Source organism: Delphinus delphis, chromosome X (assembly GCF_949987515.2).
Source record: "Delphinus delphis chromosome X, mDelDel1.2, whole genome shotgun sequence".
Classification (NCBI taxonomy): domain Eukaryota; kingdom Metazoa; phylum Chordata; class Mammalia; order Artiodactyla; family Delphinidae; genus Delphinus; species Delphinus delphis.
The window spans coordinates 71221829-71240321 of NC_082704.1; the positions used below are offsets into that span (position 1 = coordinate 71221829).

General features: G+C 36.6%; 1 protein-coding gene across 1 annotated transcript in view; it reads left to right on the forward strand.

Moving 5' to 3' along the window:
- Positions 1–18493, forward strand: part of OPHN1 (oligophrenin 1) — a 599190-nt gene that overhangs the window by 365853 nt on the left and 214844 nt on the right. The window contains exons 13-15 of the mRNA XM_060002992.1: positions 1985–2018; positions 2555–2617; positions 4023–4097. Of these exons, the coding sequence (XP_059858975.1) occupies positions 1985–2018; positions 2555–2617; positions 4023–4097 (172 nt within the window). The remainder of the gene's footprint in view (positions 1–1984; positions 2019–2554; positions 2618–4022; positions 4098–18493) is intronic.

The following is an 18493-nucleotide window of genomic DNA, read 5'->3' on the forward strand; positions in this document are numbered from 1 at the left end:
TGGTTTTGCTGCCCCTCCCTTACATCCCCAAGTCAGCTTGTTCTCTTTAAGGGCAGGAGATGGTATTGCCATCCTATATCTCAGGATGCACTACTCCATTTAGAATACTGTTACATATGATGACAAGTAATACTTTTAAAGGCTAGTGATTATCATAGAAAGATCAATATGAACAGTCAGAGGTCACTGAAAAGCATTTTCTCTCTTCAGTATCTTCTGCGTAGGTTTCTTCTCGTGGCGTATGAAATAACATCAGCTTCCTAGTGTTGGAATCCCAAAAGTTTAGATTTGGATCTGGTTCTGCCATTCAATGGTTCTGTGACCTTGAGATAGTTATTTACTCTCTGAGACTGTTCTCTTCTCTTAAGTAAAATGGCTTTAATAATATCTGTTCTACCTACCTCACAGAGTTGATTTGAAAAATCAATTGAAAGCTAGTTTGTCAACCATAATGTACTGTATTAGTTTGAGGTGCTTCTGACTGGTCTGAAGTTTGGGTACAAACCTACTGAAATTCAACAGTGTTTGGATACAGTCCAATCTTCTTGCTTTATGCAAGGCAAAAACTTGCTAAGAGGGGAAATATATTACAGGGCTTTCTTTCTGTGTGTTTTCAGTGCCTTGGAGACTAAAGAGGAGTGCCCAGATGCCAGATTGCATTAATAGCAACCAAGATGGTAGCAGGAGAGAAGTGGTGTTGTGAGGACTGTCATCCAGAAAATAGGCCAGGGCCTTTCTCCCCTTCCTCCCCTCCCAGAAACCTGGAGCTTAACTATTACATGCCTGTGATATTTCTTTAGGAGGATAGTAGGAAGCTCCACAAGGCATTTTATTCTTTTTTTGTTTTTGTTCATATTTCTTTCTTCTTACTTTTTAAAATTGAAGTATAGTTAATTTACAATATTGTAAGGCATTTTACTTTTAATTCCCTCTCCTGAAATTGCTCTCCCTTTAGGGTTTTAAAAATCAAAGGATACAGATGGCTTTTCGTGGAGAATGATGTTAGAACATGGGCCCACTGCATGTGGATCCTTACCAACTTGATTATGAGAGACGTTTCACAAATATCTTTTTTATAGCAGTGGTGAAAAGGGGCTGGCCAAGCACAGAAACCTCTCTCACTGAAATATCCATTGGCATACACACATAGGGAGAAACTTTTCTTTTAAAAGGAGAGCTTGTTAAAGCAAACTATACAGATGGCATATAGAGGACTTATTTCCTGCAGCCTCACATTACTAATGTTGTCACTGCTTTATTAACCCCCCCCAATTCACTGATCTTATACATAGTATGCTTGCCTTTGCTTAAAGTGTCAAAGAAGATCAGGACTTGAAGGAACATCTACTCCAACCCTGATCGTTTTAGAGATATGAATTTTGAAGTCTAGAGAATGAAAAGGACACGCCTAAGTTTCATAATGAGGTAGAGGTAGAGCCAAGATTAGACTTCAAGAGTCAAGGATCTCTTCTTTGGTCTCTCACATAGCTATCACAGTGCATACTTCAAGATGGCTCAGAGAAATCTTGGTGAATGCATGAATCTCTTTCACATGGGCACTTGCCTTTCTACAGGGAAACACCCATTAATGTCTCTGGGTGGGGAGGTTGGTATTAGGAATATTTAAATTTTACCATCAATGCCAATTACCCAGGTATCCATGAGAAAATCACTTTCTTTCTCTCATGCTCTCTTGCTCCATCAGAAAAATTCTCTAAGCTTTACATAAGTAAATGTCTAAGATGAGTAGGCTAAAACTGCAGTGAACTGTATGAAATCCAGTGTAATCTTCAGGGATTGTTAATCCAACTGTTCCTAGGGCCCTAGGCAAAGATGATTCTGTTTAGCCCACTTTCTTTCTTGTTAAAGCCTTAAAGTCACTAATGGTTTTGATGGCTTATTTGGGGAAAGCTATTTAGTATTTGCTGTACTTACCTATAGTGATTCACAATAACCATTGCTCTTTCTCTCTCTTTTTTTGTAGATCTATCACAGCCCTATAACGAAACAGGAAGAAAGTGAGTCAAATTTCTGATCTACTGATATTATGAACTGTTAGCTGTCCTAATCACAGTAAATGTTATCATCAATGATATGTAATATTGATGCAAGTGTATTTGTGGATACCTCTGTATGGAATGAAATTCAGGCCTATTTTTTTAAAAGGTGTTTATTGATTGAATTAAGGAAGTCACTTTATCTTAGCTTATGGGTGGGATAGTAGTAGTAATATAAAGAAACACGTTATATCCTTCTTTTTCTAGACACATGATAGAAATTGTGTGCATTTCCAGCCTCACATTTCACATTTGATGTAGCTCATGCCTAAAGCAGACATAATGCAGAGGGTCAAGTAAAAGAATTTTGTGTTATAAGAGTAAAATCTCTAACCACCCTCTCCCCTGAATGAGGAATCTTTCCACCTAAGGCTGATTGAAGAAGAGCAACCAAACCCCTAGTTCTCTCACTGCAGTCTCTTAGCAAGATCATTGAATGCTTGGTAGGTGAGGCTTATTACAGCAGAATCTAACTCTGCTTTTTTTGCTTGAAACAGTGGAGCTGAACGAAGTGGGGTTCAAGTTTGTTAGGAAGTGCATCAATGTCATTGAAACCAAAGGTAAGATATGAACCATAGCCTTAGCAGTGTTTGAATCTGGTCATTCTTTTTTTTTAAACATAGTTTTATTATTTATTTATTTAAGTTTTATTGATGTACAGTTGATGTACAATATTATATGTTACAGGTATACAACATAGTGATTCACAATTTTTAAAGGTTATACTCCATTTATAGCTATTATAAAATATTGGCTATATTCCCTGTGTTGTACAACATATTCTTATAGCTTATTTATTTTATACATAATAGTTTGTACCTCTTAATTCCCATCCCTATTTCGCCCCTCCCCTCCCCCCAACCCCACTGGTAACCACTAGTTTGTTCTCTATATCTGTGAGTCTGTTTCTTTTTTGTTATGTTCACCAGTTTTATTTTATCTTTTAGATTCTACCTGTAAGTGATATTATACAGTATTTGTCTTTGTCTGATTTATTTCACTTAGCATAATACCCTCCAGGTCCATCCACGTTGCTGCAAATGGCAAAATCTGGTCATTCTGAATTTTTCCTGGGCAATTTTTCTAAAGGAACAATGATATCATCTATTAGTCAGGACCCATTTTAGGAAAGGAGACTGTTTATAAACCTTGAGTACTAGACACAATGTTTAAAATTTCCTCAAATTTCAAATCAGTGGTATTTAACCATGTTTGGATAATTTGTGGTTTCCTGCCTTTAAAGATAAAGAGCTTCAAATGGCTTATAAAATATTCTCAAATACTATCTGGCACTCTTCAAATAGTGTTATGATAGTTCCATCCTAAATAAACAAGAGTTCAATTTCTGCCACAACACATATTGATTTAAAATTTTGGGGGGGCAAAGTTAAATTCAGGCAAATGTGGCATCAGCATTCTTCCAGGTTGACGATACTCTCTTGTTTCTCTCTGAGAATATTTTGAATGTAGGCAAGTGTAGTTTATGAGCCAGGCCTCTTTTTAAGTTGCTTCAATCTTTCTCCATGCAAAAAATGGCTGTTTGCTTCATATCTGCCACACTCTAGGCCTCTCTTACTTCATACCACTGCTCAGGGGCAATTTGAAGGTTCATATTTCCTCCTTTATCAACTAAACCCTAGTTCCTTGACGAGATGGTAACACCATTCTCAGCCATCCGCTGCTACTCACCTGAGCATTTTCTTCTATTTACTATAGAGTGTGTTCTTTTCTGTTCAGGTTAATAAGGGCTTGGTACAATCCAAATGGAAGTATGAAAAGAATAATTTGCAGAGATGTTTCAGGACTGTTCCCCTATTGCAGAGGAGGGCTGGAGAGATTGGAGAGAGTAGGGAGACCCTTTCCTGTTTGAACTGACTCCATTGTGTAAGTACCTACTTTCTCTACCCTGAGGGAGATGAAAGCTCTAGTTATATAAATAAAACTGACTTGGTTTTCTTTCCCTAGGGATCAAGACAGAGGGATTGTACCGTACCGTGGGCAGCAATATTCAGGTTCAGAAGTTGCTGAATGCCTTTTTTGGTAACAATTTTTATTTCATAATTCTTTTTGGGAGTTGTCTGTGTATTAGGAAGAAATGTGGCTATAAGAGAAAGGAGACATTGCTAAAGAAGGTTGTAGAATATACTTTTTAAAATATTTTCAAACATACAAAAATGTACATTTATTTGCCTATCCTGCGTCAGAGACCATCTTGCCTTGAAACATCTTATTCACTCCTCAAACCCTTTGCAATCTGGATTCTACCCTAACCTCTCCATTGGAACTACTCTGGCCAGGCTTAGAAGGCACCTTCTTGTGAAATCCAGTGGACTCTTTTCAGTCTCTATTTTGCTAGATATCCTTGTTGACCACTCTCTCTTTTTCTAAACTTTCTCCCTACATGACTTCTGTGACTCAATGGTCTCTTGATTCTTCTAACATCTTGTATTATTCCTTTCAAGTGACTCTTGTCAGGTCCTTTTTCTTTTTCTTACCTTTTAAATCTTGTCTGAGTATTTCCCAGCATGCTGTCTTTGCCCCGCTTCATTTCTTCCTCTACATGTTTTCTTAATGATTGATTTTTATCCTGACTATGGATCACATTTTTCTTTTATACATATGTCTAGTAATTTTTGTTGGACACTGGACATCGTGACTTGAGTGTTTCAATTTCGTTGACTTCTTTTTAAGAGTGTTGAATTTTGTATTGCAGGCAGTTATTTGTGGAGTAGCTTTATCCATTTGAGGATTATTTTTAAGCTTGTTAGGATAGATATAAAGTATCCTTTCCTAGCTAGTTTAGCCTTACATCTAAGGTCTGACTTCTTTTGTCTCTTCATTCTTAGTTATTGGAACTTAAACATTTGCCAGCTTTGTGTGAGTTCTGGGTATTCTTCAGCTTAAAGCTTCTTGGTATTTCTTTGCCTAGACTAATGGATTTCCATCCTAGGCACTAGGATTTATATTCAATAACAGACTCAAGGGGACCCATAGCTAGGGGTTTTCAGTTCTTTTTTTACATAGCTCCCTCTTCTCTGGTACTCTGCCCTGCAAATTCTAGTTTCCTCAGCCTCTCTGAACTCTGAACTTTGATCTCTGTCTCTTCAACTGAGCAAGACTTGCATGCTCAGCTTGAGCTCTCACTCCCCATGCTACCATCCAGAAAGTGTTTTCAGGCAGCAAGCTATGGCGATAGTAGGGCTTATTCTTGTTTTTTCCCCTCTTTCAGAGTCATAGTCTTATACTGTATGTTGTTCAATGACTACAAACAGCTATTTCATATATTTTGTCCTGTGTTCTAATTGTTATAACAGGAGGGAAGTCTGGTCCCAGTTACTCCAACATGGCCAGGAGTGGAAGTTCCTCTTTGTGGTTTTTACTAGCACCTCTTTGCTTTCGGCACTCAAAAATCACTAGTCCAAGACATCATCTCATGAGTTCTAAAATCATGGATTCAGTTTCCCACTGGACCTGTGCTTCTCAAACATACTTAGGTCATGGCACACATTGGAATGATCATATCTGTGTAGCACACTCTGATAAGTGGACAAAACTGATCATGGCTGAGGCAGTAAGCTCCAAAGGCTGAGGAAGTCAGTATTGGAATTTTTGCACAAGATCTCTGTACATAGATGTTCCACAGGTACCTATGTTTTACATGTCCAAAACTAAACTCATTGTTTATCTCTTCCTGAAAACTTGTTCTTCTTCCTTTTGTGAATGATGGTGAACTATCTGGTAAGCTCAGTTCTCATAAAGTGTCAGAGAACAAATTGAGTGTGGAAAGCTGCAGTTTGGATAAAGCATATATTTTTGGTCTTTTCTGTGGTGCATACCTTACCTTCCGCAAACCTGCAGGCCTGACATCCTAATCTATTAACACTTGAGGGTGCTGCAGCATCCAGTAAGAACAGTTATGGAGATTTTGCATTGTGGATTACATCATTGGTACCTCAATATCTGTTTCTCTTTATCATTTTACACTGTTGGCTTTTAAAAGTTTAAGCTGTGTTATTCCTGGCCAATTTACATTGCATTTTATAAGCTAAAGGACACTTTTCATATATAAAACAGTTAACAGCATGGCCCAGGATATTTAGTCTCTAAAAAATTATTGAACTATTTAGAATTCTGTTTCCAGTATCACTACATTCTTCTACCTGATGTATAATAAGCTAAAAGAACCACCATGCTGGGCATTCTACTGATTCTGTTACAGGACTGAATAGGACTGAAATGGTTCATTCAAATCACACATGACAGTACAATTCAGTTAAAGTATCATGGAAAGTGGCTGGGCTGGTGTAGTGCATGTGTTCAACATCAGTCTCCAAATATCAGTACTCATAAGAATATCTGAAAAATAGACAATAGTCTATTACATTCAGAATATTTATATTCTGAATAAAAATATTTATAAGTATTTTATAAAACAGTGTTAATTTACTTATGTATGCATAAAACTGGTAAACACTGATCCCTGTCCCAGATCTAATAAATTCTAAATCTGGTGATGATCCTCATTCATTTATTTATTCATTAACAAATATTTGAGTATCTACCAAGGGCCAGACATTACGCTCAGGGCTATAGATTAAACACTGAACACACCACTTATATTTCCTACCTTTGTGGGACTTACATTCTATGGAGAAGACTGTCTGTCAGCTAGCGTATAATCTATAAATATGTAAAGAGACCTCCCTTCTAAGCTTCTTTCGTGTTACGTCTTCTGGAGATTCTCACTGAGATACTCAAAATTGCCCTGCTTCTTTTGACCTATCCTGATCTTTTCCCATACCACTACGAATTGGCTGCCTTGGCTTCATGTAGGCTCACCATGATTTATCCAGGAGAAAGAGCATTCATTTCCTTTTGCCAGCATGATATCTTTTCCTTACTTCTTTCCTTAGGTCTCATGCTCTTTGCTAGTCAAAAAGACACTTCCAGCCACTTTTTTTAACCCAAACAATCTGCGGACTGCAGACTACTTTCTCTATGGCATCTCCCATAACACTTGACTGTGGACTTTCTTCTGTTGTTTACTAGAGCCTTCCATACTTCCCCTACCTGAAAATCTGTCTTTTTGGCAAATATAATATAACACTAAGTCAAAGGGGATATATCCACAATTAATAATTATTTTTCAATCAGTCTGTTGGTTGGTTAGTCACAGTTCTCCCCTACCCTCGATTGTTGCATGATGCCCTATGTTAATAGATCCTACCAACTGTGAGGAATAGTCTTCACTTGTGCTGGATCCATCAAAAACTACCTTGGTCACAGAGAAACTAATTTGATTACCTCAGAGGCAGTTTGGTACCACATCTAAGAGTTCTGCTTCTTCACCCTTTACCAAGTCATAGGCATTTCATTAATGATAATGCCTACTGTTATCATTGTAATCTTGATAATCATAATTATGCTCATGATAATGCCAATGTACCTAGCACATTGTGGTAACTCAGTAACTGTTCCTTCAATGGAACTCTGAGATCATGTTGTGCTTCAGAGACTAAGTGTTTTACAATGACTGGAGCAGAGGGGTGAAACGGGGCATGGAGAGCAAAGAGACTGGATATATTAACAGAAGTCCTTGATGAAGTTGAACCTAGCTAGGAAACCATACACAGAAAAGCATTGTTCCTACAATACTATTACCATGACAGAGGCCTACTGAGCCAAACAGAGGAGAAGTTGGCATGGTGAGTGAAGTAACTAATCACTAAGATGTTATTTAGTTATTTAAATTTCTCCTTTCACATTCATGCTATTAGAAGAAAATACATTTTATTTTCAGAAACCAGTGGAATATCACCTAATATAATCATAGGTAGAGAGTTAAATAGAGTAGAAACGTGCACACATGGATGATAGTAGACATTTTTTATTGCCATACTTAATGCAAAGTATTCAGCACCTGAAAACTTAACTTTAGTATTAAACTCACATATATTTAGACAAAAAGATAATAAGTATATATTAAACAGAAGCAACTTCAAATTATATGAGCTCTTTGGCTGAAGGAGAAAGAAGTTCATTAGCAAATAAAACAAAAGCATGTTACACTCCACTTCAGTAGTCCCCGAACTTGAACTCTATGCATTAATCTTTAAAGCAATTCTATATGTTAATAATTTTTATTATACTCTAGAATAGTGGGGATCTTTAACTTTCAATACATATCAAAATGCTTTTATTCCTAAGTCCAGATCTGTGTGTGTACATATATTTTAAAAATTCATGTAGGTTCTATACATTAATCATGACTATACTTACTAACCTAGATACTTTGATTATTCTCAGATTATGCTTCCTTTGAACCAGTACTGCTGGAGGCCAAAAGAATTTACCATCTATATGTAATGTTGTTCTTTAAAAATTATTTCTTATTTTTCTTTAGTTTTGAAGCTGACTTCAAAAACTTTTAGAAATAAAGTTTGTAGACTGAATATTTTTTCTATTGTTTTCTCAAGATCTGAATATCTGAGGTCAAATTCATCTTTAGATCCCAACGAACATATTGCCCTTTCTTAGCATTTCTTTCAATATATGAAAGGTGGGATAAGAATTTTTGTTTCAGGGGTATTTTAATGTACAGAAAATAAATTAAAGCTGACATATGAATCTGGCAACCCCCTCATCCAACTTGCTCCATGCTGCTGGGTTTCTGATATATGGACAGTCTTTCAGTTATCTCACCATGAGTAAGGAACCAGGGAATGGTTCACATTAGTGTCCTATTGCTGCTGTAACAAATTGCCACAAACATAGTGGCTTAAAACAACACAAATTTGTTCTCTTATAGTTTAAGAGGTCAGAGGTCTAAAATCAGTCTTATGGAGCTAAAACAAGATATTGGCAGGGTTGGATTCCGTCTGGAGGCTCTGGAAGATAATCTGTTTCCTTGCCTTTTCCAGCTTCTAGAGGATGCACATTTTCCTTGTCTCCTATGTGCTAAGCACTGTATTAGGTGGTCAGTACACAGCAGAGAACAAGGCAGACAAAAATTCCTTTCCTCGCAGAGCTTAGAATCTTGCAGCAGCTTTAGTTCATGGACATAGTCATACATTTTCCTCTCAGAGTAACCTCTGGAATATCCCAGATACAGGGTCCTGTTGATGTCTGCTGGCAGCACAAGGACATAAAACAGTATAAAAGAGAAATCATAGTATTCCCCTTGGAATAAAATAGCCTGTTTCTTGAACCAAGATCTTTCATATATTTCTACGATGCATGTAAGGAAAATATATTAACTTAGGGATAATGTAAAGCTATTCCTTTTCCTGATGTGGAGTATATACCTCATTTCCTCTGTCTAAACTCAATTTTTTTTCATTTTCTTACAGGTCTTATTGTCTTCTGCCTCCTTCTGTCTTGACTTATCAACACTTTTCTCCTTTTCTTTCTTTCTTTCTTTTTTTTTTTTTTTTTTTTTTTTGCGGTAAGCGGGCCTCTCACTGTTGTGGCCTCTCCCGTTGCGGAGCACAGGCTCCGGACACGCAGGCTCAGCGGCCATGCCTCACGGGACCAGCCGCTCCGCGGCATGTGGGATTTTCCCGGACCAGGGCATGAACCCATTTCCCCTGCATCGGCAGGCAGACTCTCAACCACTGCACCACCAGGGAAACCCTCCTTTTCTTTAGACCAGTCTTACAATTCTCTCCATCTCATTCATTGATTCACCCAGTGTTTATTGAGTGCCTAGTATGTGATAGACACTGGTGTTTATGGCTACTGTTTATCTCTCTTTATTTGTTCTTTTATCCCATTCTTCCCATATCCCTTGCTTTCTATTCTTTTCTTTTTTAAGCAATGCTTTTATTTTTTTTTAATTTTTAAATTTTATTTTATTTTTTTATACAGCACATTCTTGTTAGTTATCTATTTTATACATATTAGTGTATATATGTCAATCCCAATCTCCCAATTCATCCCACCACCACCACACCCTTGCTGCTTTCCTCCTTTGGTGTCCATATATTTGTTCTCTACATCTGTCTCTCTATTTCTGCCCTGCAGACTGGTTCATCTGTACCATTTTTCTAGGTTCCACATATATGTGTTAATATACGATATTTGTTTTTCTCTTTCTGACTTACTTCACTCTGTATGACACTCTCTAGATCCATCCACATCTCTGCAAATGACCCAATTTCATTCCTTTTTATGGCTGAGTAATATTCCACTGTATATATGGACCACATCTTCTTTATCCATTCGTCTGTCGATGGGCATTTAGGTTGCTTCCATGACCTGGCTATTGTAAATAGTGCTGCAATGAACATTGGGGTGCATGTGTCTTTTTGAATTGTGTTTTTCTCTGGGTATATGCCCAGTAGTGCGATTGCTGGGTCATATGGTAATTCTATTTTTAGTTTTTTAAGGAAGCTCCATACTGTTCTCCATAGTGGCTGTATCAATTTACATTCCCACCAACAGTGCAAGAGGGTTCACTTTTCTCCCTTGCTTTCTATTCTAATGTACTATGACTATTGATTCGCTTCCATAAAATCTCTCCCATTAGCTCATATTGGAAACGCTTCCAGATACAAGTAGCAAAATAATCAGAAATGAAAGATTAGTCTTCCCTAGATTAAACCTAGCCATCATCTGGGAAAATTGCATTTACTGAATGCTCAGGTAGACAGTACATGCCCTAGCATTTTTCTATCTATGTTTCTTCACCAGATGCCTGAATCTCTAGGAATCTAGTATGCAGCACAGTGGCTGACACAGGAAATATTTGTGGAATGAATGAGTGCTGTAGTGAATTAACTAATAATATCCCCAAACTAATAACATAATATAGACCACAGCAAAATCCAGCTATAATTCCATATTTGTATATTCCCCATGTGTCCCTAATAATGGTACAAGAAATTGATTGCCAGTTACTTTGAGCAAAGTTCCACATACTTTTTCAATTAAAAACAAAGCAAAAATTAGAAACCAACACATTTGTAGAATAAGAATCCTCAGCGAGTCCCACTATCATGTGAATACATGTTCTAAATTGATTTCATGAGTTGATCAGTCTATACTTGCACTCACAATTTTGCATTCCATGGTGGGTATATCTACTGTTAAAAGATAAACTGAGGCATATTAAAGTTTCTAAAAGTTTATTTGAGCAAAAATTGATTTGAATCAGGCAGCACCCATCTAGCAGATAGAAAGGAGCTCCAAGGAGCTGTACAAAATGAAGCCTTTTATAGGGAATGGGGAGCAGGAATAAGGAAATATTACTGGTAAAATAGTGGGTTGGTTATTACAAGGTTAATTTCCTTTAGGGGGTAACAGGGATCTATCAGGTAGATTCCTTAACTAGTGTTGATCATGTGATTCCTGACTGACCAGATTAAGATTGCATTTCTGGGAGAGCAGAAATTGTAATTATGTCTTAGTTTGGTGACATGAGGCTTAGCATAAAAGACTCCATTTTGGATCTGTTGTTTTTTAATTGTACAAAATGCTGTACAATATTGAGAACAGAACAAATAAGTCATGAATGAAAGCATAAAACCCATCAATAATGGACAAATTTAGCAATAAGGATTTTTTTATACCTCAGAATTAAAGTAAAACAATAAATGTTTCACTCTTTTATACTAATTTCCAATGTTGAACACATTTTTTGTACCTATCGCCTATCACATTCTATTGAAATTATTTCTTCATGCATGTCTCTCCCATAATAATTCCTTTTTCTCAGAAACAGGTACTATTCCATATATGGCTTACTTCATACTATTGCACAAAATTCCTACCTTATATAGTTTCACAAAATATAGCTTCTATGAATCTCTACAAAGAGCATTAGTACCATTAAGTTATTTGAACTGACATGTAATTAATATTTGGGCATAACAGATAGTAATTAGCAAGTCATTATTTATTTTTTTCGTATGGAGGCCAGAATTCTCAAAGATGCCTAAATCCCAATCAGAGGCAATTCTTCATTTAAACCATGTAGATGATAATGGGCAAAGGGGAACTGTAGCTCCTTTTCTCTATTTGAGGACATCTTTTATTTGTTCTTCCTGTTGCCCTCATCACTCCCTCACTGCTGTTCCTTTGCTGTCCAGATAATCACATCCAGCTTTCCTGAAGGGTCTTCTTACCTCGCTAGTTAGTTCAGTTTTGATTCTTCTCCCCATCCCATTCATGTTTTTTTCTTTTTTCTTTTTTTTAAGCATCTTTATTGGAGTATAAATGCTTTACAATGTTGTGTTATTTTCTGCTGTATAACAAAGTGAATCAGCTATATGTATATATGTATCAACATATCCCCTCCCTCTTGTTTCCCCCTCCCAAACTCCCTATCCCACCCCTCTAGGTGGTCACAAAGCACCAAACTGATCTCCCTGTGCTATGTAGCTGCTTCCCACTAGCTATCTGTTTTACATATGGTAGTGTATATATGTCCATGCTACTCTCTCACTTCTTCCCAGCTTACCCTTCCCTCTCCCCATCTCCTCAAGTGCATTCTCTACATCTGTGTCTTTATTCCTGTCCTGCGCCTAGGTTCATCAGAACTGTTTTTTTTCTGATTCCATATATACGTGTTAGCATATGGTATTTGTTCTTCTCTTTTTGACTTACTTCACTCTGTATGACAGACTCCAAGTCCACCCACCTTACTACAAATACTTCAATTTTGTTTCTTTTTATGGCTTAGTAATATTCCATTGCATATGTGTGCCACATCTTCTTTATCCATTCATCTCTCGATGGACACTTAGGTTGCTTCCATGTCCTGGCTATTGTAAATAGTGCTGCAATGAACATTGTGGTACATGTCTCTTTTGGAATTATGGTTTTCTCAAAATATATGCCAAGTAGTGGGATTGTTTGGTCATATGGTAATTCTATTTTTAGTTTCTTAAGGAACCTCCATACTGTTCTCCATAGTGGCTCTATCAATTTACATTCTCACCAGCAGTGCAAGAGGGTTCCCTTTTCTACACACCATTTCCAGCATTTACTGTTTGTAGATTTTTTGATGATGGCCATTCTGACTGGTGTGAGGTGATACCTCATTGTAGTTTCAATTTTCATTTCTCAAATGATTAGTGATGTTGAGCATCCTTTCATGTGTTTGTTGGCAATTTGTATATCTTCTTTGGACAAATGTCTATTTAGGTCTTCTGCCCATTTTTGGATAGGGTTGTTTGCTTTTTTGATATTGAGCTGCTTGTATATTTTGGAGAGTAATCCTTTGTCAGTTGCTTTGTTTGCAAATATTTTCTCCCATTCTGAGCATTGTCTTTTCGTCTTGTTTATGGGTTCCACTACTGTACAAAAGTATTTAAGTTTCATTAGGTCCCATTCATTAATTTTTGTTTTTATTTCCATTTCTCTAGGATATAGGTCAAAAAGGACCTTGCTGTGCTTTGTGTCATAGAGTGTTCTGCCTATGTATTCCTCGATGAGTTTGATAGTGTCTGGTCTTACATTTAGGTCTTGAATCAATTTTGAGTTCATTGCTGTGTATGATGTTAGCAAGTGTTATAATTTCATTCTTTTACATGTAGCTGTCCACTTTCTCCAGCTCTACTTATTGAAGAGGCTGTCTTTTCTCCATTGTGTAATCTTGCCTCTATTGTCAAAGATAAGGTGACCATATGTGCGTGGGTTTATCTCTGGGCTTTCTATCCCGTTCCATTGATCTATATTTCTTTTTTTCTGCCAGTACCATAGTGTCTTGATTACTGTAGCTCTGTAGTATACTCTGAAGTCAGAGAGCCTGATTCCCCCAGCTCCATTTTTGTTTTTCAAGATTGCTTTGGCTCTTCGGGGTCTTTTTTGTTTCCATACAAATTGTGGATTTTTCTTTTTATAGTTCTGTGAAAAATGCTATTGGTAGTTTGATATGGATTGCACTGAATCTGTAGATTGCTTTGGGTAGCATAGTCATTTTCACAATGTTGATCTTCCAAACCAAGAACATGGCATATCTCTCCATCTGTTTGTATCATCTTTAATTTCTTTCATGAGTGTCTTATAGTTTTTCTCATACAGGTCTTTTGTCTCCTTAGGTAGGTTTATTCCTAGGTATTTTATTCTTTTTGTTGCAGTGGTAAATGGGAGTGTTTCCTTAATTTCTCTTTCAGATTTTTCGTCATTAGTGTAAAGTAATGCCAGAGATTTCTGTGCATTAATTTTGTATCCTGCTACTTTACCAAATTCATTTATGAGCTCTAGTAGTTTTCTGGTAGGATCTTTAGGATTCTCTATGTATAGTATCATGTCGTCTGCAGACAGTGACAATTTTACTTCTTCTTTTACGATTTGGATTCCTTTTATTTCTTTTTCGTCTCTGATTGCCATGGCTAAAACTTCCAAAACTACGTTGAATAATAGTGGTGAGAGTGGGCAACCTTGTCTTGTTCCTGATCTTAGAGGAAATGCTTTCAGTTTTTCACCATTGAGAACAATGCTGGCTGTTGGTGTGTCATATATGGCCTTTATTATGTTGAGGAAAGTTCCCTCTATGCCTACTTTCTGCAGGGTTTTTATCACAAATCCATGTTGAATTTTGTCGAAAGGATTTTCTGCATCTATTGAGATGATCATATGGTTTTTATTCTTCAGTTTGTTAATATGGTGTATCACATTGTTTGATTTGTGTATATTGAAGAATCCTTGCATTCCTGGGATGAACCTCACTTGATCATGGTGTATGATCATTTTAATGTTCTGTTGGATTCTGTTTGCTAGTATTTTGTTGAGGATTTTTGCATCTATGTTCATCAGTGATATTGGCCTGTAGTTTGCTTTCTTTGTGACCTCTTTGTCTGGTTTTGGTATCAGGGTGATGGTAGCCTTGTAGAGTGAGTTTGGGAGTGTTCTTCCGTCTACTATATTTTGGAAGAGTTTGAGAAGGATAGGTGTTAGCTCTTCTCTAAATGTTTGATAGAATTCACCTGTGAAGCCATCTGGTCCTGGGCTTTTGTTTGTTGGAAGATTTTTAATCACAGTCTCAATTTCAGTGCTTATTATTGGTCTGTTTCTATTTTCTGTTTCTTCCTGGTTCAGTTTCGGAAAGTTGTGCTTTTCTAAGAATTTGTCCATTTCTTCCAGGTTGTCCATTTTATTGGCATATAGTTACTTGTAGTGATCTCTCATGCTCCTTTGTATTTCAGCAGTGTCATTTGTTACTTCTCCTTTTTCATTTCTAATTCTGTTGATTTGAGTCTACTCTTTATTTTTCCTTGATGTGTGTGGCTAATGGTTTATCAATTTTGTTTATCTTCTCAATGAACCAGCTTTTAGTTTTATTGATCTTTTCTATTGTGTTCTTCATTTCTTTTTCAGTTATTTCTGATCTGATCTGTATGATTTCTTTCCTTCTGCTAACTTTTGGGTTTTTTTTGTTATTATTTCTTTATTTATTATTTTCTTGTTCTTATCTAGATTTTTTTAGTAGATCATTATTGGCGTATAATTACTTCACAATATTGTATTAGTTTCTGTTGCAGAACACAATGAATCAGCCATATGCATACACATGTACCCATATCCCCTCCATATTGACCCTCCCTCCCATCCTCCCTATTCCACTCCACTATGTCATCGCAAAACAGCGAGCCGATCTCCCTGTGCTATGCTGCTGCTTCCCAGCAGCCAACTGTTTTACGTTCGGTAGTGTATGTATGTCGATGCTTCGCCCCAGCTTTGCCCTCCCACCCCATGTCCTCAAGTCCATTTTCTATGTCTGTCTCGTTACACCTGCCCTGCTACTAGTTCGTTATTACTTTTTTTTTTACATTCCATATATATGTGTCAACATATGGTATTTGCTTTTCTCTTCCTGACTTATTTCACTCTGTATGACAGACTCTATGTCCATATACCTCGCTACAAATAACTCAGTTTCATTTTTTTATGGCTGAGTAATATCCCATTGTATATATATGTCACATCTTCTTTATCCAGTCATCTATCAATGGACATTTAGGTTGCTTCCGTGTCCTGGCTATTGTAAATTGTGCTGCAGTGAACATTGGTGAACATTTTCAGGTATTAAGGGTGTGAAGATTCTCTCTAAGCATACTTAACGCGATTCTTGTTAAAACTGAATTCTGCAAGGACAGACACTGAAGCCCAAAGCCGAAGCTTATTTGAGAAGAGGTCTCAGAAGATCCTTACTAAAGTTTTCTCAAAGAGAGAGTCCACGGACTTCCCTGGTGGTCCAGTGGTTAAGACTCCATGCTTCCACTGCAGGAGTCACGGGTTCGTTCCCTAGTTGGGGTACTAAGATCTCACATGCCACACAGCACAGCCAAAAAAAAAAAAGATTTAAAGAAAGAGTCTTTGTCAGTCCCTTCTGTTGATCAAGGAAATAATAGACATTCTTTTATTTTAAAAATTTATTTTATTGAAGTGTTGATTTACAATGTTGTGTTAATTTCTGCTACATAGCAAAGTGATTCAGTTTTATATATATATATATATATATATATATATATATACACATTCTTTTTCGTATTCTTTTCCATTATGGTTTATCACAGGACTTTGAGTATAGTTCCCTGTGTGGAATAGACATTCTTTTCTCCTTTGAACAATACAAGTCCATTTCCCATTTGGTCACCTTTCATTCATTAAGGAGCAGCTGAACCATCTGTTGTGATTTAGCAGTAGGCCAGCTAGTTTAGAAGATTCCTAGGTGTTGAGCTCAAAGCATTCTGTATGGGATACACAGCAGCAACTCAGTATGTGAAGATTGCCTATACATGACCTGTTGTGGTGATTTCTTTGAGGGTTTTATCAAGCCGCCCACCTTCAGCTTGCAGGACTTTGGGAAGAGAGCAGTTTTAGTCCTAAGTGATGCCAAGTCAGGAGGGTGGGAAAAATTGGAAATGTTAATTTACAGAGTTGTTAGCCAGATATTGAAGGAAGCTAGAAGAATTGAGAATTTGGTATGTACTGACAAAATGTGCATGATGGCAGAATCCAGTCCAAGTTATAGCCTGATGAAATAGAAAGTAAAATGTCGTTTACCAAGAGGTGAAAAAATAGCTCAAAGATAATGAACAGGACTAGAATCTAATGACTCATATGGGTGTGCAATAATTTTCCATTGAAACATAAAATGTCTCTGTAGAGTCATCCCCCTTTTTGATTCTTGTTTAGAAAATAAGTGTAGTCTCATTAGATTTTGCTTGATTATTTACATAAGTGCAGCAAGAATGATAATTGACTATATAGGCCTTTTAAAGTTTGCTTTGCTGGAACTTTCCATAAAGAATCTCATATTATGTGGATATCCAGTTTTCCTAGCATCATTTGTTGAAAAGACTGTCCTTTCCCCATGAATGGTCTTGATACGCTTGTCAAAAACCATTTCACTACATATAGGAGGATTTATTTCTGGGTTCTCTGTTTTTTTCCATTAGTCTATGTCTGTCTTTTTTCAGGTACCACACTGTTTTTTTCCCCAGAGTTATTTTTTTTTTTCTTGTGATGAGAAGTTCTAAAATCGACTCTCTTAGTACCACACTGTTTTGATTACTGTGGCTTTGTCCAAGACAAGATGCACCAAACAATTAAGGGGATGGTTTTATTCAGGCTTTTGCAATAGCCAGAACCTTTATTAATGAGGAATATCTCAAATACATATCATAGAATAGGAAAGAAATTTGGGTTTTTGTAGAAGTAGGTAAGCAATGGAGTCAGCATGAGTTTTGTGTGAGTTCTGCAGAAGGACAGGGGTGTGTCTTATATGCAAGGGCAGGGTGGTCCTTTGAAATTAGTTGTTCTTCTGGACACAAAATTGATGAGGGTGATTTCTTAAACATCCCTGTTTCCTTGGATCACAGGGTTCAGGTAAAGTTCAACATTGTCACTGTACTTAACTCCTTTTTCTATGCCAGAATTTGGGTTAAGTTACTATCCTGGATTTTGAACAGAAAATGTTTCAGTTTTTAAAGATATTTATTTAGATATTTAAATAGGAAAAACCCTGCTTTGGCTTAAATAGTTACATTTCTTTCTTAATCATGCTATAATTTTTTTCCAACCAAATACATTAAACATGTAACCAATTATGTACTGAAATAACTGCCTTGCAAAATAATAGTTTGTGTGTGACTCAGAAGACAGTTTGGGGTTTTTTTATGTACTTAGGTGACATAATTAGTAGGCTTACAGTATAAAGTTTGTTTTAAAACTCTCCATTTTAATTGTTGAACCAATCTCACACATAGTGATGCTTATATCTACATTATTCAGGGCAGAATTTCTAATTTTTTCACGTGATTCTGAATAGTTTATAGTTTCTGTGGTTTTAGATGAATCATTCCTAGCAAGACAGAGCTTAATTTTTTCTCATCCTAAATATTAAAGTTCTATTTTTAGAATAAGTCCAAAGGTAATCTTCATAACACATAAGGCAAAGTCCAATAACAATTTAAATTACAGGGCTATAA